At 39.9% G+C, this 27,993-nt stretch overlaps 1 protein-coding gene across 2 annotated transcripts in view; it reads right to left on the bottom strand.

The window, feature by feature from the left end:
• The window catches only part of LOC125461363 (translocating chain-associated membrane protein 1-like 1), a 101,073-nt gene continuing 73,080 nt past the window's right edge, over positions 1-27,993 (bottom strand). For both annotated transcript variants that reach the window (XM_048550057.2, XM_048550056.2), the window contains exons 4-11: positions 23,107-23,223; positions 22,953-23,011; positions 18,926-19,010; positions 15,894-15,964; positions 14,239-14,343; positions 11,607-11,750; positions 6,700-6,860; positions 1-3,529 (exon numbers count right to left, since the gene is read on the bottom strand). In XM_048550057.2, the coding sequence (XP_048406014.1) occupies positions 3,456-3,529; positions 6,700-6,860; positions 11,607-11,750; positions 14,239-14,343; positions 15,894-15,964; positions 18,926-19,010; positions 22,953-23,011; positions 23,107-23,223 (816 nt within the window). In that variant the 3' untranslated portion in view covers positions 1-3,455. The remainder of the gene's footprint in view (positions 3,530-6,699; positions 6,861-11,606; positions 11,751-14,238; positions 14,344-15,893; positions 15,965-18,925; positions 19,011-22,952; positions 23,012-23,106; positions 23,224-27,993) is intronic.

Below are 27,993 nucleotides of genomic sequence, written 5' to 3' on the forward strand. Positions count from 1 at the left end.
TTAAAATGTCACAGATGAGGCAACAAATTTATTTTCCAGATTGCAGAAATAGTGGTTTTATAACAGATTCAAATGTATGTTAAACTTACAAGACCCTGCCATCAAACATACACAAGAGCTTGGTATTCTAACATGTTTAGAGTAGCAACTCAAAAACATGACATTGTTCTATAACCTAGAACTCAATAATAACAAAAATAACAAACTATGTAAAGTTAAATAAAAGTCACCTTGAATTATCTTCTGTTGTACCAGTAGAGAAATAAACACATCTCCCACTGCCCTAGCTACAAATTTATCAGAAGGCAAAAGCAAATGGTCTGGGAACTAGAAGCTATTACAGTTACATTGATTCACAAAATGTATCAGAAAAACAAAATGAACAACATTTACACGACTGAGTTCAGAAAGGCTTCTGAGATTCAGGACTATTGTCATTTTTACTGTAACCGGCTAAATGGTTTTGTCTCATGTCAACATAATAAAGTATAAGCTGTTCACTGATAATGTCCCCTTTTCTTTTTAAAAAAAAGCACAATCAATTTTATTTATATATACTTTTAAGAAAATAGACTGGGAAACGTCTGCTTTTTGATATCTCACTGAAGTTTCAGTATTTCCTTATGAATAAAATCAATATTCTTGTCAACTCTGCCAATCCTGTCAGTCACACAGGATGTCCTCCCTAAAGTACCGATTAAGCACAGTAGCAGTCACACAGTAGCATCTTTTATCCAGTCTACAGAAAATATGCAATTAATGTCTGTATACAAATGTTCCAACATAGAAAAGAGGAAACTTCCCATCCACTGTCACAGATCTGGGATACTACAATTAAGGTGAAAACAGTGAAACCACTGTCATGTGAAATTTTATCCTCCACTCCAAACGCAAGAACAAAATAGTCGAACAGCATTTGATCAAATATTTTACCTTCCTGTATGTTGATTCTACATGCAACATTCAAAGCAGCAGGCAGGGATGAGAAGCTTGGACTGTGCTCCAATTCAGGCACCAACACATTGTGTTAATCAGTATGTAATAGTGGGATTCACCTCAACATTGTTTAAGGAAACAATTCATGGAATTGTTCATAGAGATTTACAAGAACCTTAAAACTTTCTACTTGCATAGAAAGACAAACAGCTAAGTTGATTCTACTCAGTGGTTCATAATACAAGAGAGTGTACACAGTTGAATTTATATAAATAAATGGTGTACATGGTGATTCAATATAGACAGATTAAACTATTAGTTTATTGGGCACATGCATGTCTTTGCATACATTCCCAATATGGCACATGGTCAATACATCTGTACACACCAGCGTTTTGATATAATGAAATAGATATACACTGATTCAGGACAAAAGAATCAGCGTAGGCTCATATATAAGGCGATTCTGTAAGCAAGGATGTGTACATGTGGTGACTTGGTACAGACAGTTAGGAAAGCAAGCCTGTGTACACAAGCTCATTTGGTAGGTCTGATATACACAAATGCACTATAACTTCAGTATGTGCATACAAGGGATTCTGAGAAAGCTAAATGGCCAACAAATAAGGCTCTATTTAGGTGTCGCAAAATGTCCAATTTGGGTTAGCTTGATGAAATTATTTGATGTACTTGGTAGAAAATAAAGAACAAACTATTAAGAGGTATCTTCCCATTGCACAACTTTTGTCAAAGTGATAAATTGGTACAAAGTAATTTTTGTGGGTGTATATATGTTAAACAGTATCTGTTAACCAAAAAGAGAGTGTAAAAATAGTCTTGTACATCTTTACTCTTCTCTCTTATAAACCCCAAAGTAAAAATGTGCTACATTTTCCTAAATATGGGGATCCTAAACAAGGAAAATAAGTTGGGAGAAGGCTAACAGAGAAACAATCTATAAATCATTTAATTGTCTTTCAGCAGGGAAGATTATGGGGCAAAGCAGACCCCACAATGTATGTTTTGAAGATGATCTGTTTTAAAATATTTACCTGTTATGTAAAATATTATTGGTGATAAACACCATTTAAGACAACTATGTTCCAGAGCCACATGAAACAGAAGAATTTCTTCTTTGATTAAAATAAACATTAGTTTAAAAATGCTCAAGCCACTCTTGTTTGAGATGAAAATAATAAACAGTGAAATGGACTAGGGTCATGATGGTTTAGAAACTCTGATGCCTTTTCATGTTAAAAATAGAGAAGACGACAATATCTGGTCAAGATTAAGGCACAGTTCCCATCACACATCTACGGGTAAAGCAACTAAAAATGCAAAACGCTAAACATGAAAGGATCATTTTCTTACTCAAAAAATTAAAAAGCCTCCCCCTTGAAAAGAACATTTTGCTGAGTTCCTGTACAGTTGCAAGATGGGTGTTTTTGGCTGATCATTTTTACATTTTTTATCAAGGGCACTTAAAACTTGAGGGAGGGGGTAAAGATTGCATGTCAAATGCGTACATTATCTTCTAAAGCCACAAAAGTAAAACAAAACCCTACATAAAAGTTTGGAGTATAAATGGCAGCATTTATCAAACTTTTTATGAAAAAAAGAAAAATCCTAACACAATGGATTGAACAAGCTGCGGAAACTCTACAGCAAAAGTGACTGTATGTTTGAACAATCTACCAAAAAATATTGGGGTCTAAACCAGTTTTTGTAGTGTGGATACTGCTCCAATCATGTGCCCTTATTATTTTCAGGAACATCATGATTACTTCAGGTCAACATATCTTTTGTGCAAAAACGGAGACTGATAGATAATATCCAGCCAGGGTGATGCTGACTCATTTTTCAAGATTGGAAAAACAGTGTGGGAACAGTTACAATTCTCATTTGAACTTGTATTCACAGTTTGTTGGGATCTGGTGTGTTTATACTTTGAAATCTAAGCATCACAACATTACAAGCATCAGAAAGGGGCAGGAAACAGAAAATTAAAGAATAACAACGCAGCTGTGATTGGCCCAGTCTCCAGGTAATAAGACAATTTTCATATCTAATTCCGAACACACTGTTAGCAATTCCAATATTCATGCCTACTGTCTTGGTAACTGGACCCAAAACAGCCTTTGGTAAAGGCATCCAACTGGTCATTTTCTATCGCACCCCAATTCGCACAGTTACTTGTTCACCATTCATGTGTCCTCCAGCCACCATTCGAAACTGACAAGAACATAAAAATACTACATGTGCACACCCCAAAGCTGAGTACTGACCACTCAAGGCCTAATCCAATAGCTAATCTGTTTGGAGCAGCAAGAGTTTCACCTCATTTTCGTTTATAAGAACACAAAGAGTGTCTCAACAGGGTTTGCCATCACTTTCTTTGCTCAACTCTGATTAGCATGTAGAAATGAAAGTAGAGTGGTTTAGGGGTGTGAAAAGATTGAAGAGATTTGTGATCATCAGTTTCTTTTTCCCTCAAATTTGCCAATTTTTAAAATCCAGCTTCACGAAGCTTTTGCTTTCCTTGCACGTGGTGAAGTTCCACTTTCTGTTTTCACTGTTCCGTTTGATGCATTAGCTGCAAAAATAACAAAACAAAACAGTAAGGGAACAAAAATAGCTCAAGTCAACTAATATATTTGGTTCTTGAACCAATAACCACTTGTAAGCATCATGGCCAAACGTTGGACTGGTTTAGGTGGTGATGAGCTGTTCTTATTCAACTGCTGCGGGTTCACCCAGATTGGTAGTGGGAAGAGAGTTTCAAGATTTTGAGACAGTAACACTGAAGGAAAAGCAATACATTTCCAAGTCAGGATGTTGCGTTTCTTGCAGAAGAAATAGCAGGTGGTGGTGTTCCAACACATCTCCTGCTCTCTTATCTAGATGGCACTGAGGACAGTCTGGACAGGCTGGGAGTTTTTTTCCCCTGGAGCACGGGAGACTGAGGGGTAACCTTATTCAGGTTTGTGAAATAATAGATGTATAGATGAAGTGAATACCCAAAGTCCTTTCCCTAGGGCATAAGTTTCATGTTAGAAGGGAAAGATTTCAAAGGGACCTTAGAGGCAACTTCTTCCACACACACAGGGTGATGCGCATATGGAATGAACTGACAGGCAAAGTAGTAGGTGCAGGTACAATTACAACATTTAAAAGACATTTGGACAGGTAAATGAATATTTATTTATTGTCATATATATCTAGAAGGATAGTGGCAAGTGTAGCCACAATACAGTGCCATCTGAGTTTATAAAAAGAATAAAAGACTAGTAACATTAAATCGAGAGTTCATCTTCTCTGCAAGGAGTCAACAAACCAGTTGCATTATTTTTTGAAAGATCTCTGCAAGGTCATGGAGCAGGCACCGCCATCACTGCTGCAGTCAAACACCCGCTGAGTCCACACTGTGGGCCTACCACAGCCAGGAGACCTGTTCTGGACACCGCCACAGATGATCCATTCAGCACTACTGCAACAGATGACCCTACTGTGACACCAAGCGCTGTCGTAGCCAAATCCATGCTGTGGATCTACTGGCTACGCAGGAGCAGGGCTGCTATGGCAAAAATTCCCGAGTTCAGGCTCCTAATGAAACCAGGAGTCCTTGCTCCAGGCACCACCACCGCTGCCAATGACAACCCTTCGACACCACTCTGGCTTCCCCACAATGTCAGATGATGGAAGAAAAGAGAAAGAAAAACAAAAAGAACGAAGAGAGAGAAGGATGCGGCTAACCTGAAGTGTACAGGCTCAAGAGCCTGAGCACTACTTAGCATGCCTGCATTCCTGAACAGCAAAAGTTTATAGGGATACGGGATAAACACATGCAAACGGGAGTCATTTAGTTTAGGAAATCTGGTCGGCATGGGCAAGTTGAATTCAAGGGTTTGCTCCGTGTTATCTGAATCCATGGTTTGTAAAGTGCTGTCTGACAGAGTCTAAGGAGTTAAGGTGAATTTCTGCAGTCTACCTTGTAGATAATTTTCACTACTGCTACTGTTAAGTGCTGGCAGAGGATGTCAATGTTTCAGGGTGTATTGTCTATCAAGTCAATCAAGATTTGTCCAGGATTTTTTGGAGATGCACTCATCCAGTCAAATAAAGAATATTTAATTATACTCCTTACTTCTATCTTGTAGAAAGTAGACAGGCTTTAGAAAATCAGGAGATGCATTCATTCGTGGGATTTCTAGCATGTGACCTACACCTGTAGACACAGTAGGCTAATCCAGGTTATCTTCTCACTGAATGTTAAGGGGGTGAGGGTTTTCTTCTGTTCGAGTCAGTGCCTCGCACCATTTCACGAAGGTTACTTGCGCCACTTGTCAGTCCAAACCTGGATATTGTCCAGGTCTTGCTGTATCTGGGCATATAGGCTTTACTATTTGAGGAGTCACAAATAGTGCCCAACATTGAACATTTATCAAGGAACATCTTCACTCCTGACCCTATGGTGGAAGGGAAGGTCAGTGATGAAGCAGCTGAAGGTGGTCAAGAAGAGGACACTACCTGAGGAACTCGTGTAGTTTCCTGTCCTGGAACTTTAATAACCATAAAATATAGTTCTGCCGAACAGCTATGGGGAGGTAAGCAGCTGAAAGAATAATGAAGAGATAAACATGACTAGAAAATGTCTGACCACAAAAGACGAAGAAACAAAAAAAGGAAGCTGGAGAGTAGTTGATCATTAAGAAAACTGAAGATTGTCAATTTTAATTTAAATTGAGGGCAGAAATTTTGTTCACTTTTTATTAGTGCACTGTTAGACCACATGAATTCTCATGATCCAGGAAGCATTGTTCAATGAAATGAGGACTTGTGCTCGAGCCATGTAGAGACTAAATTATGACTGTTTTCCCCCAGGGAATTATCACAACTCTGTACATATGAGTGACTTTCCACCTCTAGATCTTCCAAGATACCTTTTATAGGAGAACAGTTTTTTTATATAATAATGAACAAGAGAGTTACCACAAATTATTCTGAGCAACATGCTAATTTATTGTTTTAAGGTATCAGTTCAGGTGGGAACTGAACAGTTTCAATCTAATCAGACTGATGCAATGTAAATGACACAGGTCTGATAGGGACTCCATTATAGATTCATTGTGTGTTTGTAAGATGAAGCAACATGCAAGATGCAAAAGGCTTTTCCACGGTACATAAAACCCATTAACGCTTGTTTCTAGGTTTAAATAAAAGGGCTCCCCATAATGGGTTTTGAGCAGCATTACAGACATTTAAGGTATTCACAAGTAAAGCCTTCTTAATAAAAAAAAAATTAGTTTTATCCAATTGACCACTTTTCAATGTTTCATTTATCTTTACTTGGTCTCCAAAATCTCTTGAAGTTGCTGTTCCTCAGATCATTACTAGCCTCAAACCTTCTGTAATTATTAAGGTGGATGTAACATAATCTGGTCTGTGACAGGTAATAACAACACATGGCTCATAAAATGTATTTGCTTTCTGGGTCTTGAATTCTGATGGTATCCTCAGAAAAAGAACAAGTTACGCTGTTTTAGGGCTGTCATGGTCACGCTGCAAAGTTGCAATACAGGCCTGGGACAATCTAGACAGGAACTCAGAATCAGCTTCAACTGTTTAAATAAAGTTACCTTTCCACTGAATTGGGTTTATAACTTCAACAGAATGCTGACTATTTTTTATTAATTATTAATATTTTTATAAGATTAAATCACAGATTGAATGCTTGAGAAAGATTTTCTAGGTTTTAATACTGACCCTTGTTATACTCTTTTTTTGAAGGCTTGTTCTTGGTATTCGCTACTTTCTTTCTGGGGATCTGATTCTGGGTGTGTTCCCTCCACTTCTTCAGCTGGAAATTGATAAACTTCCACATCATCCATGCTTGTGTTAGGCAAATAGCAGCTAAGCAACTAATCCTGTTCAATAATAAAAGGAAATTCAGGTCAATAAACAACATAGCTACTAATTCTGAAAAATTGCACAAAAACAAATGCAAACTATAACATAGCACTAGCTTGTTATAATATCACAATTGATAAATACATACATACTATTTCAGCGCAGAGTCATCTGTAAATGTAATTTCAGCAAAGCATCTTTTCATTTAAAACAATCTCTTTGGGTCGTATTGGCTGTGAAATGCAATGGAGTGAAGGCCAATCACAGTTCTCCAGTGATCTTGCAAATTAGAGCAATAGAAAACAGCATTACGATATTTCTCTGCAGGAAGGGAGTATAATTTAAAGGGAGAATAATAGTCGTCAGTCATCCTGCATCTCTTGGTGGCCAGTAATAGTGAAGAATTTTCTGTAACTACACAATCAGCCACCTGCCTGCAGGCTTGACTGCTGGTTGCTGGGAGATGGCATATTTCTTCCCCTGTTTACAATTCTATGAAATATTTTTCATATTGTAAATAAAACTTAGATCTGTTCTCATTCATTTCATATTTGTTGCAAGCAGTAAAACCCTTAACGAAAAACCAAGTGAACACACTGAACTTTAAAAAAGGCAAAATCACTGATGCTTGTATGATTTTTCAATGAAATATTACATGCATTTTTAAAAAACACCATAAGACATTACTAGGAGATAGCAAGAGCTGCAGATGCTGGAGTCAGAGACAACACAGTGTGGAGCTGGAATACAGCAGGTCAGGCAGTAGAGGATCAGGGAAGTTGATATTTTGGGTCAGGATCCCTTCTTCAGAATTTCTGCACCTCTGATGCTGCCAAGACATTACCAGATTCTGTTCAAAATTTCTTGCCTACAGTACTCAATTATTGTGAAAAGTACTCAATTCCATGACATGGTTGACTCATCCATTGGAGTCTCAAGCCAAAGGGTCTGTCAAGATATTTGATTTTAACTTGATTTCATTTATTGCAGTCACATGTACCTCAGTACAGTGGAAAGCTTGGTTTTGCAAGCAGTACAGCAGTCACAGCAATCGAGGACATACACACCATAGGGTGTTTACACACAGTGAGGCATACAAAATCACAGCTGCACAGGAGGTGCACAAAGCATGATCAACATTAGCAAGATCTCCATTAACTTGAAATTAGAGAAGGCCATACAGTAGTCTAACAACAACAGGGAAGCTGTTAGTGAACCTACTGGTGCGTGTGTTCAAGCTTGTGTATCTTCTGCCTAACAGGAGGTTGGAACGGTGTGTTTCTGGGGCGAGAGGGGTCTTTGATGATGTTGGCAGCCTTTCCACAGCAACTAATATAAATGGAGTCCATGGATGGGAGTTTGGCTTCTGTGAGGGTCTGTATACATAAAACTTTCCTCAGTTTATCATCAGCCCGGGATACAGCAGTTGCAATACCAGACGATTACGCACCCAGACACAATACTTTCTATGGTGCATGTGTAAAAGTTGTGGGCACCTGTAAAATAATAAAAATGCCTACAGGGAGTGGCCAGAGGCAGGCGTGGAGCCTATAGGAGTACCATGGCAGCGCAATAGGTTGGCTGTCTCATCTCAGAGACATTGAAATATAAAGCATGGAAACAGATCATTCAGTCCAACTCGTCCATGCCAACCAAATTTCCCATCCAAGTCTAGTCCCATTTGCCATCATTCGGCCTGTATTCACACACTGACCCAGATGCCTTTTAGACGTTGTAATTGTACCAGCTTCCAGCACTTCCTTTGGCAGCTCATTCCATATACGCACCACCCAATGCGTGAAAAAGTTGCCCCTTAGATCCTTTTTATATCTTTCCCCTCTCCTCAGCCCACTGATTCATCTGATCAAAATCCCAATGTACTGAGGTAACCTTCTCCATTGTCTACCACAGCTCCAATTTTGATATCATCCACAAACTTACTAACCCTACCTCCTATGTTTACATCCAAATCATTGATATAAATGACAAAAAGCAGTGGACCCAGCGCTGATCCTTGTGGTACACCGACTCCTGTCTGAAAAGCAACCCTTCACCACCACCATCTGTCTTCTGCCTTACAGCCAGTTCTGTATCCAAACAGCTATTCTCTCTACATTCCATGTGATCTAACCTCACTAATCAAGGGATGCATAAAATGATGGAGTTTCAAAAATGATATGGTCTTGATACTACTAATTAATCTGTCATTAAATATCTCTTTTTAAAAATATTAAACCACTCTTTGTGTGGTGTACACTCATATTATAAGTATTATGCAGGATAACTTAAAATGCTATGAGGTCCAGTAACATATCGACTAGCATTTCAGTGACGAATTCAAATAATAGTTCCTGAAAAAGTCATCAGGGCTACTTACTACTTGACAAGTTTCTAAAAGAGATTTAATTTTGGCTCAAGACAGCAATTAGGTGCATGAATACAATGAGCTGTTTTTCTGCATCATTATGTCAGACCAATCAGTCATAAATTATGAGATATTTTTGCCATTAACCATCCCGAAACAATGTTTATACATAAGCAGGTCTTACACAAAAAAATAACTTTTAATCAGCTTGGCAAATCTTGACTTGTATTTTAGCAAAGAAATAAACTCCAGTGGCTATCCTTTCCCTAAAAGATGAGATTACCTCATGGTTTATTACCTCATGGTTTATTTCAAAAGCAATCAACCATTACCTAGATTGGGGATCAGAGATAATGGGAACTGCAGACATAGAGAATCCAAAATAACGAAGTGTGGAGCTGGATGAACACAGCAGGCCAAGCAGCAGCTTAGGAGCACAAAAACTGACGTTTCGGGCCGAGACCCTTCATCAGAAAAATGTGTGAGAGAGGCCTTTTCTGATGGAGGGTCTAGGCCCGAAACGTCAGCTTTTGTGCTCCTAAGATACTGCTTGGCCTGCTGTGTTCATCCAGCTCCACACTTTGTTATCCTAGATTGAGGATATTTGTATATTTCCATCTGCATAATTAAGTTAAAGAATTTATCTAAGATTGAAGCAATCTGATACTTCATTGAGTGATAGCTCAATTAAAACATAAAACATCCTTTTAGCCAACTGCTCAAACTTGGTAATTATGCTCCACTCAGTACCTCAGCGAAACTATATATAATGTATTTGACTACCTTTCCTTAAAAATATGCTGTTTTTAAGGGACAGTATTCAACTATATTGACTACTTTCAATTAGTCAAATTGTTGCAGCACGTTCCAATTCTAGCCTCTCTCTAGGTTATTTGTCCAGCACAGTGAAGGAAGAAACATTCTAATGGAAGATCACAAAGACTGCCTTCACAGCAGTTGCAAGAAGTGCAACAGCACGGTCGCCACCAGACCTTTTTTAAAAGCAAGATATCCTAGGCAAAATATTATAGATTGGGTTTCAAACACTTCTTCAATTGCCTACCAATTTAATAGATCTCCTGCCAAAACACTTTTAAAAATCCAAGAACATACAGTTACATCAAGTTTATAGTGGAACATGAAGCATGATTAAAAAATCTTCATATTTTCAAAACCTTGTGATGCAATAATGACAGATGGTTTTCTCTTCATGGGAAAAATCTTCCTTTTCTGTTAACAGGTTTGGATAATTAAAAAATGGAAAAATGAAAAATAATGACTTAAATGATGGAGAAACAGTGTAATAATAGAAATTCTAACTGGCTCGAACCCCTACATTGTACTCCTGGGAATGGGTTTCTTCACATTTATGCACAATCTAGACAAACGTATTTGGGATTTTGTATCTTAACTTTATATAATGTACTAAATGGTGTTGGAAAACAGGATTCTGAAGTTAGAAACCAAATTTCCTAAAATCTAAAAGTAGCATGACAGCAACTGTAAAATGCAAGTGTTCTGTGACTTAAAATTAGACCTGTTCACTGAAAACTGAAGGAATCAATATTTATTCCATTAAATTCAGTGATGGTTCAATGCGCTCACCGCCATACTTACAAAAGATAATCAGATAATGGAAAGAATTCAAAAAGATTTTCATGGTCACAGAAGGGTTGCTAACGATGCCAAACTGCAGTGGTGACCAACTTGTTTAAAATTAATTTTCTCTTCAAAGGATAATGTGCGCAACAAATGGCAAAAGCCGGACAGGTTTTAGTCAAGCTAAAGGGAAGCCAATTACACAAAAACCCAGTCATTAAGTGTTGCAAAGAGTCACAACAGACAAGGGATTCAAGGGATGCAATGTCCTATGTTAGTAATTGATAAAATTGATTTCTTGGGTTTAAAGTAACAATACTTCAAGCTAAATTTGCAAGTTTCTTTAGATAATTAACATACACAAGTTCTTTGGTAACTTCAGCTACTGGCTACTGTGCCCTAGGTCAGCTTGTTATTTTGATTAGCTGAGCACGGACCAAGTATATCCGTACAGAATGAGGAAAAATTCACATGAAATATCAGAAGGCTTGCAATTTCACAGAAGTTACCAACTAAATAATAAAAGTGGGAAAGTCCAATAACCATCATTGTCAAGGGTGACGCTAACAACTGGGACATGCACAGTAGGAAAGAAGTGCAAATAGTTTTTCAACAAAGTCAGGCTCTAAAAGATAAAGAATGCTAAGTTTCACTAAACACAAATCAATTCATAACAAAAGATTATTTAATGGTAACCCATGTCTTTACATTAAAATATGAAACATAGGTCCTCATGCAGACAACTTAGATATGATTGTTTTTCAAACATTAAACACTCAAAATCACTTTAGTTGCCTACCTGACAGTCAGCGTGTTGAAATTTCCATTTGCAACTGAGAAGTCTCGAGTGTCTGCTCTTGCAAGGCCAAAACCAAACGTGAGGACAGACAGAGTCAAAGTGAGGAGGCGAGCCATTACGAAAAGTAGAGCCCAGAGAGTGAAGCTAAAGAGAATAGACCAAATCTTATTTGAAGTACAAAATAAACATGTTTCTATTATTTTTTCAGTACATATTCAGCACAATGTAATCATCAGTATATCCTAAAGTTCCAGTGATCATCAGTTATTGGTAGTATTTGAAGCAAAAAGCACAATATATTAGCATACTGTATTTGACTATTTCAATCACGTCACAAAGGAACTCAAGCGCCAAAACCTGTGAAGCATGTTTGCCTGACCACACACCCCATTCCTAGTTTAAACTGATCACAGCAGTTCACCAATTCTCCAAATCAGTGGAAATTGCATTTAGGTATTTTTCTGGGTATTATTGTCTAGTTTTCTTGCCTAATCAACGCAGAGAACAAATTAGTAATTATTGTTTTGTTCTTCTATTTCCTCCTTCTAATTGTAAACTTTATAAAGCTGCTGGTTTGATTAAATTACATTTGCACCATGTAAGGAATTTATGTTCATGTTCAAGAGGAAACAGTGCAGTAGTAATGCCATTAGATTAGAAATTCAGAGACCCAGGTTATTGTCCCAGAGTCACCAATTTAAAATCCCACAATGGCAGTTGGCAGAAGACGAATTCAATTAATACATCTGAAATATAAAGCTAGTCCAAAGGAGCTCTGGTGGTGCAGTGGTAGTATTCTTAGCTCTAGACCAGGGGTCCCAGGTTCAAGCCCTACTTACTTCAGAGGTGTGTAATAACATGTCTGAACAGGTTGATTCAAAAATAGTTATAAAGCTAGTTTTGGTAATGGTGACCATGAACCTATAATTGGTTGCCATAGAAATCCGACTGGTTCACTCACACCTCTTATGGGAGGAAATCTGTCAAGCTTACCCTGGTCTGGCCTACATACGACGAGACACACACAGCAATGCAGTTCAAGGCAATTATGGAGAGGCAAGAAATGCATCACTCACATTCCATGGAATAAAGAAAAGTAATTTTATCCCTCCAACTCTTTTTTTAAACATGGGCTGACTGAGTGTATGCTTGACTTTTCCTCCTAAAAATGCAGGACCACACATCAGTCCATGCTCCATTTTATCCTTAGTAAGGTTCCCTATTTGATCAGCCTTTCCCACTCAAGTTACAATCTTACTCAGTTCTGAGACTTATTTTTGTCATGTCTACAAACTGGCTGTCCTCCGAGGTCTCATCCAAAACAATAACAACCTAAATAGACAAGTACTGCCCAATGTGTCAAACAATTCTTTCAATGAAACTGCTACTAATCCAACCGTTTTGTTTCTGTCAGTTAGTTTCTAACTAATTTTGTTTTAAAAAACTGGAAATACTCAGGTCAGTCAACACTTAGACAAAGTACAGGTTGACATTACTGCGATATTGCACTAACTGGGGTCCTGGTCGTAATCTCTCCTTTTTAAATAGAGGTGGTACACTGACTGCCTTCCTGTGTCCAATTCACAATTTACATCTGAGACCTGAAAAGAAAAGGCAGCAAGAAGTTTTTCAATTTTCTGTCTAACTTGCTTCAGCATCAGAGGATGCTTACTATCAGGATCCAGTAGTTTTCTGCTGCCTTTTCCAGGACTAACTCCTTTATTTAGTTACCTTAAACCATTTTTCCACATTGTCCTCAACACCTGCACTTCCACTCATATACAACAAGACTGTAATCTCTCATTCATACATTCTTCCTCTTCAGTTAGACCTTCTCATTTGACCTTTCAGCATTTCCACGAACCCTAATTATTCTTTTGATATTCAGTAGCATTCTCAGGTGTCACTGTTTTCTTTATTATTTGCTCACCTTTTTTCTCTATTTTCATCAACTCTCCTTTTCAAACTGGTCATTACTTTTGAGCTTACCAAGATTGGTTTGAAGGAACAACCCAATAATTTATCTAACTACTGGATGTATTCCTATTATGGAGTGAAGATCTACATATAGAATACAAAAGTAGGGATCTAATGATGAAACTGTGTAAAAACATTAGCGAGGCCACAACTAGGGTATTATATGCAGTTCTGGTCACCACATTACATGAATAACATAAGTGTTCTCAAGAGGGTGCATAGAAGATTTACTAGACGTTGCCAGGGCTGGAGAATTGTAGCTACAAGGAGATTAGAGGGGTTGGGGTTATTTTCCTTGCAACAGGGAAGCTGAGGGGTGACATGATTAAGGTATGCAAAATTGTGAGAGAGGTGGAAGTAGAGTAGACAAAAGGAACCGGTTTCCCTCGGCAGAGATTTCAAAAATTGGGGGTCATAGATGCAGGCGAAGTGGCCAGAAGGATTAGAGGGGAGCATGAGGAATTTTTTTTTCCCCAAAAGCACAAGGTGGGTCAGTGTCTGGAATTCACTGCCTGAGTTAGTGGTAGCGGTTCAGGCTCTCACATGATCACATGGTGTCTTGTTTTGTACTACATCATTCCCACGGTTCGTACGGTAAGGGAGAGAAAATAACAAACTGTTCATACTCCTAACGTAAATCTACAAACTCACTTACCCCTTTTGTTTGTTCTCATCACTGAAGTAGAATAATCGTGATGCATGAAACAAGAGCTCTACCAGGTAATGTGGCACCAAGAGAGTCAAGCCCAGTCTGTGAAGACTGCAAAGATAAAAAAACGCAAACAAAATTTAAAATACATGAATGCAGTATACTTCTAAACATCAAGTCAGACTATCAATTTTATTCTGAACAGAACATCCTCTTGAAAACAACCACAATTTTATAATTTCCTGAAAAGTTTAATTAACCTGTTTTTCTGATGAACCAGTTCAGAGATACTACTCCACAGCTCTGGAGCAGGGGGGACTTGAACCTGGGTCTCTTGGTCCAGGGGCAAGGACACTACCATTGTGTCATAAAACAACCACATACATCCACACAATTGATTAATAACACCTAGTATCAACTTAAAACTTAAAAGTTAGCAAAGGACAGATGCTATGTGCTGTCAGATTAGACATGAAGTTTGCCATATTGCACTGAAAAATGCAGCAAGAAGGGATGAAGACAGTAAATGAACTGATCATAATTGAAAGACAAGCAATTATTTGAAAAACTTCACTGTCCAGTTCATCAATTTCATCAATAACAATACACCAAAAATATAAAAGCTCATTTATCTGTAAGGCACTCCCAGAAAACAGATTGTTATAGATCAACTTAGGTGCCAGCAATGTCAAATTTCTAGAACTTCTAGCCAGATGATCCTTCTCAATAAATTCACTGCATTCAAGAAGGGAAACGTCAAACATTGGTCACATTATCTCAGAAACTGAAGAGAATTTGCTGACTGGATGGCATTTGGTTGAATATGTCCTAAGCAAAATATACAAATACATTGTCCTGCATCCAAACACATAAGTAATATGTTAACAAGTTAATGGAAAGAGAAATCACTATATTCCAAAACTTTGGCTTTATACTAATAGCTAGAATGAGAAAAATTGTCAGTGATCCAACTTGTCTAAGTAAGTTTTCTAAATATCAAAATGACAAGCTAGAATATTAAAGGTCCAGCCTGTAGGCTGCTGTATTATCTATTTGCTATACATGCAATACATTACAAATGAATTTCAATTACTCCTGCCCACATCTTCAAAGAAGATTCTAGAAGCAAATATTAGCAGCCGGTTGCAGGAAACAAGTGGGTTACAATTAATAACCAGTTTCACTGTGTACTAGCATGACACTTCTTTCAAAATCTATGTTTATTATGTTCCCTAACACCAAAAGGTTTAAAAAGAAATAGAATGGATGGAGAACAATGTGTAAGTGGTAGCAGACAGTTGGCAACACAAGAAGAAAGGGATGTAAGAGGAGTGTACGGTTCAACAGGTAGCTCTCCATACACACTGCTTCATTTCAAGAGAAAAGTTTTGAGAGGTCAAGGATAATTTCATAAAGATCCAAAATGAAACAAAGTAAGTAATGTCATAAACAATGGGCTTCTTGCACCCATGATCAGAAGGTCAATATTCTCCTTGTTCAAGGGAACCTCAATTACCCAATATTTTTCATAATAAAGTGGAGGGAAAATAGCGAGGGGTATTCCTTACATTTAGGAGTTCCACTATATAAAAACAAATTCCAATCATGAAAATTGTATCGAATTTTGAAGAAAAACTGCATCAGGCACATTAAAAACTTACTTCAATATATAGGCACCAGTAATATGGAATATGTAAAGGCAAATGTAGTACAGCTGTCGAGCGATATCCTCCTGTAAGATTCAATCATTTGAAACACATGAGGAGCAAAATCTAAAAAAATGACATCATGTGTGTCTTAAAACAGGTGTATATTTGCCTCGGTTCCCCAGTTCCCAATTCCAGCCATGTCACCAGACGTTGAAGCTCAGAGGGTACCATGTTCTCTCTTGCAGGCAGGCAGGAAGTCAGGCATATAGCTTGAATCACTCTTGCATAACTTATAGCTAAAGGTGAACAACTGGATTAGCGTAGGCTTCGGAACAGTCTGGCTCAACTGCCTGTCTAGTTTCTTACTGAGGACTGGATTGGAGAACTTCAAGAAAGAAAAACTAAAATCAAAACATTTTAGCAGTAAAACAAATGATACTTAGAAGCGCAACCAATAAAGGAACCCACATATCTTTTCCTTACATTCTGAATTACTCTATGTAATGGTCCTTAATGGAGATGACAATTAAACCATCATTTAAAGCTTTTACTAAATTTATCGATTGTTCTTCATATTCTGCAAATAATCACAAAAATCGTCAAGTCAAATCATGGCTACTCCTCTAAACTACAACAGAAAAAGAAAATTTCTAAAACATTATTTGCTAGGCAGACTGATTGGTCAACAGAACTGCACAATTGTTACTGTGCGAGGGGCTGCCTTAAGCCTCATCATCTCTATCAGCTCTCCAAATCAGTATTTCAAGTCGTGCCATGGTTCTGATTTCTCCCCATAACCTTGCACATGCTTCATTTTCAATAAACATCTAATTTCTTTTCGATGTCTTGACTGAACTCGCCTCCATCACACATTTGTCAGCACTTTCCAGACTCATGTGTAAAAGCTTTTATATGATTTTTGTTTCTTTTAGACTACTGTCAACATTTTCACATACAGGAATATTTTCTCCTAAATCAGATCTCATCTTCATCTTGTGATGAAGAGAAGGACAACAGACTGGACTTCTCCAATGTATCTTCATAATTGAAATTCCTCATGATTGGAAAAATTCTAGTAAGCCTCTTCTGCATGGTCACCAATTCCTTCAACTCCGGCCCTACAACTGTATACAATGTTCCAGCTAGGGCCAAACTTAACCTCCTTGAACTTGTACTCTGCGTTCCTACTAATAAAGCCTGAGAGCTTGTCTGTATCTGTTTGAAATTCTGCACTATTCTCAAAGTTCCACAGCAAACTTCAAAATTGTACCTCAGACCCTAAAATCCAGGTAAAACAGGGGTATCACCACTGAACCCTAAGGGGCTCCATCACAATACATCTCCAAGCCCAAAAACATCCAGTAACCATTTCCTATTTTCTATCACTCAGCCAATTATGCATCCACGTTGCAACTATTCCTTTTTATTCCATGAGCTATAACTTGCAAATCAGCACTTTAACAAATGCCTTGTGGAAGATCATGTATACCACATTAGCAGCATTGCCCTGATCAACCTTCTGTTTTCTGATTTTAAAAAAACTCCAGTAGGCTGCTGAACATGATTCTCCCAGAATGAATTCATACTGGCTCTCCTAAATTAACCTGCGTGTGTTCAGGTGACTATTAATCTGGTTTCAAATTATTGTTTTGAGATGCTTCCCGAATTTTGAAGGTAAATTGACAACTACGTAGTTGCTTGGCTCAACATTGGCAATTCTTACCATTTACTTGCCTTACTTACTTTACCTTGCCTCTTACCACTATGTCTATTGAAGACTTCAGAATTCTCTTTTACTAGTTTTTTTTACATCCTCTTATTTTTTCACTACCCCTCTGGACTTGGCACATAGTCTGGGTCTCTATTTTCTACCACACCTGCAATAAGCATATGTTTTTTCTTAATATTTTCAACTTCTTGTTATCCAGAGCACTCTAATTTGGTTACCCTACTAGTCCCTCTTGAGAGAATGCATAGGCGGTGCCTAAGCATCTCTTATTTAGAGAGAGGATGAACAAAGAATTCGGCAATGGGGTCAGGGAAATTTGGTTGCAGAACGTCAAACGAGTACCAGCTTCTGTGTGTGTGCACGCGCGCGTGCGCACATGCGTGGTGTGTGTGTGTATGTGCGCGCATGCGTGGTGTGTGTGTGTGCGCATGTGTGTGTGTGCGCGTGTGTGTGTGCGCATGTGTGTGTGTGCGCGTGTGTGCGCGCGCATGCGTGTGTGTGCGCGTGTGTGTGCGCGCACATGCGTGTGTGTGCGCGCACATGCGTGTGTGTGCGCGCACATGCGTGTGTGTGCGCGCACATGCGTGTGTGTGCGCGCACATGCGTGTGTGTGCGCGCACATGCGTGTGTGTGTGCGCACATGCGTGTGTGTGCGCACATGCGTGTGTGTGTGCGCACATGCGTGTGTGTGTGTGCGCGCATGCGTGTGTGTGCGCGCATGCGTGTGTGTGTGTGTGCGCGCACATGCGTGGTGTGTGTGTGTGCGCGCACATGCGTGGTGTGTGTGTGTGCGCGCACATGCGTGGTGTGTGTGTGCGCATGCGTGTGTGTGTGCGCGCATGCATGTGTGCGCGTGTGTGTGTGTGCGCATGCGTGTGTGCGCGCATGCGTGTGTGTGTGCGCGCATGCGTGTGTGTGCGCGCATGCGTGTGTGTGTGTGTGTGCGCGCATGTGTGTGTGCGCATGCGTGTGTGTGTGTGTGTGTGTGCGCATGCGTGTGTGTGTGTGTGTGCGCATGCGTGTGTGTGTGTGTGTGTGCGCGCATGCGTGTGTGTGTGTGTGTGCGCATGCGTGTGTGTGTGCGCGCGTGCGCGTGTGTGTGTGTGTGTGGTGGGCGGGGGAGGGGGGGCAGTAGGCATCCTATTAGATGTCCATACTCTGTGGCCTTAAAAGATTACTGAATTACTCCAACTTTCCATTTCCACTTGCTGGCATTTTTCATTTTGCACTCTTGTGTAAATTCAACGACAAATTTGATTTTATCTGGTTACATTATTGTGATGGTATAAATAACAATAAATAGGTACATAATTACCTTTCTAACTTTCTGAAAATAGAGCTCAGGTAATGCATGGAGCCAATAGGCAATCTGGCAAATGTAGAAAAACTTCACCTGAAAACTGAACCAAATAAAAGATTGAATCCACAGTACAGCAAGTATTTATAGATGTTTCAGTTTTTGCATAACACAGATCAGTTTTTAAAACAGGATTCTGTCACCATGATCCTCCATAGCTGTTACTGGTGACTCAAATGGATGATCAGTTAGAAGTAGCTTAATTGTACACAAATGCATTTTCAATCTGGTTGCTATTGAATCTATTATGATCTCAGCTCCAAGATGCGTTTGAAAGCTTCATTCTTGTACTTCAAAAGAAATTGATATTGAACTACTTGAGCATACTCCACCATTAAAATGGATCACGGCGGATGATCTTCGCAAACCTGTTTAGCCACTTCTGTTCCATAATCTTAAAATACCCTTGCATTACACCCGAATAAGATGTTACCTAACTTGCTCTTAAGAAGCTTGAACTAGACCACCAGCCCCAGCTTTCTGGCTGTAGTCTGGCATCTCATTCAAGTAAATGCAAATAAATGGCACGGTGGCAGCGCCTGGAACCTGGGTTCCATTCCCACCACGGGTGACTGTCTGTGTGGAGTTTGCACATTCTCCGCAAGGCTGTGTGGGTTTCCTCTGCTCCAGTTTCCTCCCACTGTCCAAAGATGTGCAGGCTAGGTGGATCGGCCATGCTAAATTGCCCGTAGTGTTCAGGGGTGTGTGGGTTACAGGGGGATGGGTCCGGGTGGGATGCTTCAAGGGACGGTGTGGACTTGTTGGGCCGAAGGGCCTGTTTCCACACTGTAGGGAATCTAATCTAAGTAATCCAAGTAATGTAAAATTCTTTTAAAAACCCAGTGTGTCCTCATCTAATTTGCCCAAAAGGTTCACTTTCTAGATGGAATGGCTGAAGAGTGTTTTAAGTAGAAATACTGAATACTACATTGCATGTTCTAGGCTCATTTGTGCCAATGCAACATTATTTCTGTCTTCCTCGCCAAGATCAAATAGTTCAGTTCTTCAGGATGGGATAACACAAATGATTTGCTTGTCTTTGTTCACTGATGGACAATATATAACAATAGTGATTTTGCAAACCTAAAACCCAAAAGCAAGGCCAATGCATAGCGCTGTAGTCTCCTGCACACATTGAGCAAGGAAGTGGGACTCAACCCACCCACTAGGAGGATCAAACTTTATGCCGTTCACAGCAATCTAAACGACATCTACCTTCTACTCAACTCGGGTACAGGGCCCCGACAGCAGTCAGAGATGATGTCACAACATACACTTTTCACATCCACCAAAAATAAAAATTCCTGGAAAATCTTAGCAGATCTGGCAGCATCTGATTTTTCTCCACAGTTAATGTTTTAGCTCCAGCAACCCTTCTTCAGAACTGTCAGATGCACATTGCAGACTGGAGCTGTCAATAATGGGAAAGACTCTAACTTATTTCCATCACATGAAATTGCCAAGAATTTCTCCCTCTGTCACCACTTCTACTACCTTGTGTTCAAGGGACTTACGGATTGGAACACTAAATATTTGGCCACAACTGAGCCCAACTTATGTGATCATCAATTCTTGGAGTTGAGCTTGAACTGAGGGCTTCCGGCTCAGACCAAGAGACATAAACAACTTGACTCCTTTAATACGATATTGTTTAACAGTACCTTCTTAAAGCCTCTGCTGACGTTTCATGATTTTTGTTTTATTCTTTTATCAATTTTGGTTCAGAGGTGTGAACAGGGAACTGAGAGTTAAACATGACTTTTGTACCATTGGTAATAGCTCATGTTACAAGGAAAACAGAGCAAACTAGCCATTTATTCCTGAGGCCAGGCGCAGAAGTTGAACGCAGGTTGGTTCTTGATCAAGACAGAAGGTTACGACTAATAAGGTTGGTGTCTGAGAATTAGTTCCAGCTAGAAAAAAAAACCTTACGCTTAAGCTGATGGCAGACATTGAACGGTAACTGGAACGTTATGGAAGAGACAGTCGGTCTGTTGGGGAGATGTCAGAGCTTGAACTGGGTTTTGTACTGTCTTGTGTGAAAGAGTTTTCATGCTGCAGAATCAGCAGCTAGATTTGAAATTCCCTGCCCAATCTCCTGTTAGTAGCACTTGGAAGCTCATGGATAGAAAGCTATATTTGAAGTACGGATGAACACAGCAGGCCAAGCAGCATCTTAGGAGCAGGAAAGCTGACCTTTTGGGCCTGGACCCTTCATCAGAAAAACATTTCTCTGATGAAGGGTCTAGGCTCGAAACGTCAGCTTTCCTGCTCCTAAGATGCTGCTTGACCTGCTGTGTTCATCCAGCCCTACGTCCTGTTATCTCGGATTCTCCAGCATGTGCAGTTCCTAATATCTCTAAAGTTGAAATATTATTGCCTTTATCTGCATGAGCTGTAAAAAGGATCCTGATACGACACCTTCAGAGTATCAACCTAAACAAAGATCCTCAATGCTAACAAAATAACACATTGTGAAAACCACTTACATAATCTGAAAAGTCTCATTATTCTCTTTTCTTTAATCACAGGAATGCTGGATGACTGGAGAACTGGTTTTCGTCAAGAATAAGAAGGAAGCATATGTCAGGTATAGATAGCAGAGGTCAAGTGAATCCCTAGAAGAGCATAAAGGCAGTTGGAGTATATTTAAGAGGGAAATCAGGAGGGCAAAAGGGGAATTTGAAACAGCTTTGGCATATAGGATTAAGGAGAATCCAAAGGGGTTCTACAAATACATTAATGACAAAAGGGTAACTAAGGAGGCAATAGAGCCCCTTAAAGATCAGCAAAGTCACCTATGTGTGGAACCACAGGAGATGAAGGACGATACTGAACAAGTATTTTGCATCAGTGTTTAGTGTGGAGTAGGATACGTAGAGAACATTGGGAAATAGTGATATCTTGAAAATGTCCACACTACAGGGAAGGTATTAGACAGCTTAAAACACAAATGTAGATAAATCCCCAGGACCTGATCACACGTACCCTAGAACTGAGAAGACAGGAAAGTGATTGCTGGGCCTCTTGCTGAGACACTTGTTCCATCAGTCATTACAGGTTAGGTGCCAGAAGACTGGAGGTTAGCTAACACAGTGCCACTATTTAAGAAAGGTGATAAGGAAAAGCCAAGGAACTATATACTAATGCGCCTGGCAACAGTGGTGGGTACACTGGACGGGATTTACATGTATTTGGAAAGACAAGAACTGCAAAATGACTTGTATTTCGAATTAACTTCCTCACTGGTCAGTGTTTTTAATTATACTCAGTTGTATTCAGATTAAATCAATTTTTTTTAAAATCTTGATTTTTCAGTTCAAAAAGTGTTATCTGGTGTCCATGAGTGAGCCTTTCAACCAAGGATTAATGGAAAAAAGCTGCCTGTTTACAGGAGAAAATAAAGGATCTAGAATACTCAGAGAAAAAGTGAATATTTAAACATTTTCATTATTTTTAAATCATTTCCTTTTTTTTCCTCTTCCTCTAAAAATGTCAGTTCTTGCTGGATACAATTCCATTGGTATCCATAACCATCCAGTATTTCATTCTAGACGTGTTCATAAATGAAGCCGATGCAGGGGAATCAACTATTTAGCTGTGCAGAATATTATGGCTAAGTTAATCCTGCCTTTATTCTTCAATCCTGTCCTATATTGCACCAATACTTAAGCAATGTTGTCATCTACTCCAGCTCAGAAAAGTGTACTTGCTGCATTTTGGCGAGCAGAAGTTAAAGACAAGTCAAGCCACACGGTTGGTGAACAATTCACAAGCAGATATCCTGCAACAAAATTCTACATAAAACATCTTATGACACTCATTCTATAAGAATGCTTGAACAGAAATCATGAAATTTAAAAACAGAATAAAAGTATTTCAGATTCCTAATTCATTTTCCAATGTGATTCTTCCAGAACCTCTTAATATTTTCTTTTAAACTAAGTATCTTAATCTTAGCTGAAATTTTGGAAAATGTGCTTACAACATATGAGTGTGTGGATATCCTTCCCATAAGAGAGTAGGATCAGTAGTAAATTTCTCCTAGGCAGGGGCAAAAAAGAAAACATCAGAAAATTACAAACTTCAATAATACAATATAAATTACATAATGAAATATTTCAAAGATAGATTCTTACTCCAGTCAGGATGCTTCCGCCCCAGATAAAGGAGAACAAATAGAAGAATGCCAGCTGGCCAGATTCATTGAATTTACTGTGCTTCGTTTTGGACAAATGTAACCGTCTGTTTATTTTCTGGAAAAAAAACATAAAAATTACAAAGGAAAGAATTTTACAGACTTATCGTGCAACCTTGATTTCAAAATGTAAACCTAGCTGATTAAGATGCAGATAAAAATCAATGTGATTCTCCAACCTAGTGATAAAAATGGAAAAATACATTGTGTGACTATCTACAATTCTTGTAATTTTCATTACGTGCCCAAATAGTGCCACTGCATCAGAGCTGGTACAGCATGAGTTTGTGGATTCACTTTTAAAAATCAGGGAGTCTTCCTCCCATCTCCCCTTTTATAGCAATCCATTAGCAATGAATAGAAACGATGCTTCCCTCAGTTTGGTTTTCCTGGCTTGATTCCAAAACAGCTACATCACTTTTGTTTGGATCCTTTTGTCAATGGCAACATCTGAGGAGCTGTGCATCATGTGGGTACACAATGGCTAACTTGAAATAAAATTATCTGCACAAATCACATGAATTGGCAATTCAAATGAGGATACCCAACTCGGACTGGATTTACTCTATTGTGTAAATCGTCCAAATAATCCCATTAATTTCCTAATAAATTAACCATGAAAGATAGCTGAGCGAAAAGAAGTCAGCAAAATGCTTGCTTTTTGATATATCTGCACAAGTAGTTCAAAGCCTTCTGAAGCGGAAGGAAAAATTAAGTCAGATCCTGATATTTTGATTGACAGCTAAGTCTGAGGAAAGTATTGAATTCTGACATATTTCACCCTTTTGAGATACAATCTTATGACCAGGTTTCTGGTACGCACTTATACTCAACTTGTACACTTACGTTATGAGTCTGTGACCAATGGAAGATCTGCATTAATGGTTATGGTCTACCATGCAGAAAGCAAATATCTCTAAGGATTAATACATGCAGTTATAGATCAGAGTAATTAGGAAAGAATAGAAAAGTTTACATTTACCGAGACTTAATGGATTTTCTTAATTCCCAGAAGAAACCTACTTCAATTAACACAGTGGTTTAAAAGCATCAAGTGAGAAAATGCTGGATGCATCAGGTGTGGAAGCAATAAGTGGGGAAACGAATGCCATGCCAGGGACCCAGGTTCAATTCCAGCCTCTGGCAACTGTCTGCGCGGAGTTTGCACATTCTCCCCATGTCTGCATGGGTTTCCTCTGGGTGCTCCAGTTTCCTCCCACAATCCAAAGATGAGCCAGCTAGGTCGATTGGCCATGCTAAATTGCCTGTAGTGTTCAGGGGTGTGTGGGTTATAGGAGGATGGGTCTGGGTGGAATGCTCCAAGGCACGATGTGGACTTGTTGGGCCAAAGGGGCTGTTTCCACACTGTAGGGAATCTAATCTAATCTAACAATCATCCAGTCCACAACAAGTGAAAACCAGAGTTTTGGATAGCACAAACAGAAATGGTGAAAATTTAGATATTGTAAAAATTGATGGGATGAAATGTCAACACGAAGAGGAATTAAGATGACACTAAAAGGAAGGAGCAGTGGGGAGAAATAGCAATCTATTTTTATACTGCCCTTAATGCATAAACAAAGAGTAAAATAATTAAGAGCCAGCAGAAATGTTAGTCGGAGAACTGAGTAAGAGGTATTTTAAAGAAAAATATAGAAAGGATGGACAGGCAGGAGGTCTGATAAGACTTTCTGCAGGCTGTGCCCTGGGCAGCTGAAAGCACAATCCGTGATGATGTAATAAAAAGAGGGAAGGAAACCAAAAGTGCACAATCTTCAAACTGGAGAGTTTGAGGGAGCTAAAGAGATGAGATAAGTAGGGTAGGAGGTTCAGATTTAAATTTCACGTGGAACTATGAAAACAGTCCTGATGACAGAGTATAGCTTGTTGTTCTATAATATGCATACTGACTTTGGAATGAAATCTACTTCGAAGAAACAAGACTAGCGGGTTGCCAAGCTCTCAAAATTGACAATGGCATGGATGTAAACTACAGGTGCTGAATTTGCTGAGATGGAAGTAGAAGCAGCTAATTTTGAAGTCGTGGAAACAGCAGCCACAAGATTTGGCAGTATTAATGTTCAGTATACCATGTCAAGGACAAAAATTAATACCAATAATATGTTAACAGTCTCGTTTAGCATGAGGTAGTGACCAACAGAGGGATGGAATTATGGATCCAAGGCCAAACAATTGTTTGTGTTGATCTGGAACAGGCACGCTCTAGAAATTTAGATATTCAGACTCCCTTAAGGGGCTATTATTTTCCTTGCATCACAGGAGTGGCACTTGATAAACCAACACCCCCTTGACCTCACTGAGCTGACTCAGGGACTAACCACAACCCTCTCATCCCCCAGAAGACTGGTCACACTGGACCTACAGAATTTACAGTGGCCCACTCCTGCGACGGTAGTGGTACAGACTTGTTGATGACTTTTAACAGCTGATGGGCCATGTCCAAGGTTTGGCCAGACTGCAAATTATAATAGTGATTTACAGTGTTAGGACGCCCTAATCGACAAGCTCCCCATGCAGACTCGGAGACTTGACAATGTGGTTGAAGCACATGCAGGGTGCAGGAAAGATTCCACCTTGTGCTCCTAGCATGTAAACCTGAAAAGGGAACCAAGTTGGGAGTGTGTTCAACTGTCACCCAGAGAAAACAGTGTACATGGGCCTCCTTTGAAGGCTGTGATAGGTTATTTTGCATCCATCTGACACAACAGATGGGGCTTTGATTTAACATCCAATTCAACAGTGCAATATTTATGTAGGATGCTGCAAGTGGGAAATCAGTATATGGTGCCATATAATAAATGACTGCAGACAACCATGACAAGGTGCCTGCTTTGAGCCTGTGCTAAACAACAAATCAAGCAGAAATATACAGGTTTTAAAGTCTGGTTTAGGGGTCAAAGCGCGCAAACAGAGCCATGAAGTGAGTGCGTGCTGACAAAGCAAGGAATGCTCCTTTGCTTAATCCATGAATGGGCTATCCGCCCCATGTACAAATTGTCTTGGCAGCAACATTTCAATGAAAGGTGCTGGTACACCCAAGGTGCAGCATAAGAGTGCAAATCTATATTACAAATAGATTGGAGATGTGGCATGAGGGTGTGGAGCAGTTGGTACAAATTCAAGGCCAATGCCCCTGGTCTGGGAGCGGAGCTGGATGAACACAACAGGCCAAGCAGCATCTTAGGAGCACAAAAGCTGACATTTCAGGCCTAGACCCTTCATCCAGCTCCACACTTTGTTATTTTGGATTCTCCAGCATCTGCAGTTCCCATTGTCTCTGATCACTATTATAACCTCACTGCAAATCCTCTTCCAGGGATGCCTAGCCTGAAGAGGTTACCCTCCTCCCTCCGGACGAACCTCAGAGGACCTCTCTCCCACCGCAACTCTCTTGTAATCTCTTCAGCCTTGAAATTGCTTGACCATGTCCTGAAGCAAACCAGGTACCATAGCCACATCAGCTTCCTCAGCACCTGCCTACGGAACCAGGTCATCCCCAATGGACTACAGTCCACATTCAAGCCTTCCCAATTTGGCCCCAACCGTGACCATATCTACCTTTTTTCTGACGAACGGTCTAGGCTCAAAATGTCAGCTTTTGTGCTCCTAAGATGCTGCTTGGCCTGCTGTGTTTATCCAGCTCCACACTTTGTTACCCCTGGTCTAGGTATGTGGTGGTCACTGTCTACAGAGGATGCTCTGAGATGCTGGGAGCCGGTCAGGGCTTAGACATGTTTTCTCAGCTGTTTGGGGATGTCAGGAAGTCTGTACTACTACAGTCCAAGGGGTAGGCCACCATAAATCTGCAGATCCAGTTTGGCTAGTTTTTGAGGGGTAGAAGGGTGGTAGTTAGGCTATGATGGAAGCTTGGAGTTGCTAGGCTCCTGATCGGACTCTCATGTCAGGAATTGTACAGGTGACACAGTGGCTCTTTGGTTAGCACTGCTGCCTCATAGCGCCAGGGCCCTGGGTTTGATTCCTCTTCGGGAAACCGTTTGTGCTGAGTTTGCACATCCTCCCAGTGTCTCCGTGGGTTTACTACAGGTGCTCCAGTTTCCTCCCACAGTCCAATGACATGCAGGCTAGGTGGAATGGCCATGCTAAAGTTGCCTATATTGTTCAGGGTTGTGTAGATTAGGTGGGATTAGGGAGATGGGTCTGTGTGGGATGCTCTAAGGGTTGGTGTGGACTTGTTGGGCCAAAGGACCTGTTTTCATACTGTAGGGAGTCTAGCTATTCTAATTTTTAAACAGTAGTTGGCGAGAGGGGATATAAATTCATGGCATGTTAATTCATGCAGTTGGATGCACAAAGACTTTCACTGCTCACAACAGTGTGTTTTATGATAAACAGAACAAGGTGTGGAGCTGGAGGAACACAGTAGGCTAGGCAGCACCGGAGGAACAAGAAAGCTGACGTTTCGGGTCGGGACTCTTCTTCAGAAGGAGGGCCCAGACCTGAAACGTCAGCTTTCCTGCTCCTCTGGTGCTGCCTGGCCTGCTATGTTCATCCAGCTCCAGACCTTGTTATCTCAGACTCCAGCATCAGCAGCTCCTGCTATCTCAGAGTGTTTTATCCTGCCTTTCAACATTTGGGTATAGAATTGGACCTTTCCTGTCAATGTCAAGAATCCCGTTTCTACTGATCTCCCTGTATTTTCTCAACTAATTTGCCAATGACCATGTCATTCAGGGGCTGGAAAGATTCCACCTTGTGCTCCTAGCATGTAAACCTGAAAAGGGAACCAAGCTGGGAGTGTGTTCAACTGTCACCCAGAGAAAACAGTGTAGATGGGCCTCCTTTGAAG

The sequence above is a fragment of the Stegostoma tigrinum genome, chromosome 19 (assembly GCF_030684315.1).
Source record: "Stegostoma tigrinum isolate sSteTig4 chromosome 19, sSteTig4.hap1, whole genome shotgun sequence".
NCBI classification, from domain to species: domain Eukaryota; kingdom Metazoa; phylum Chordata; class Chondrichthyes; order Orectolobiformes; family Stegostomatidae; genus Stegostoma; species Stegostoma tigrinum.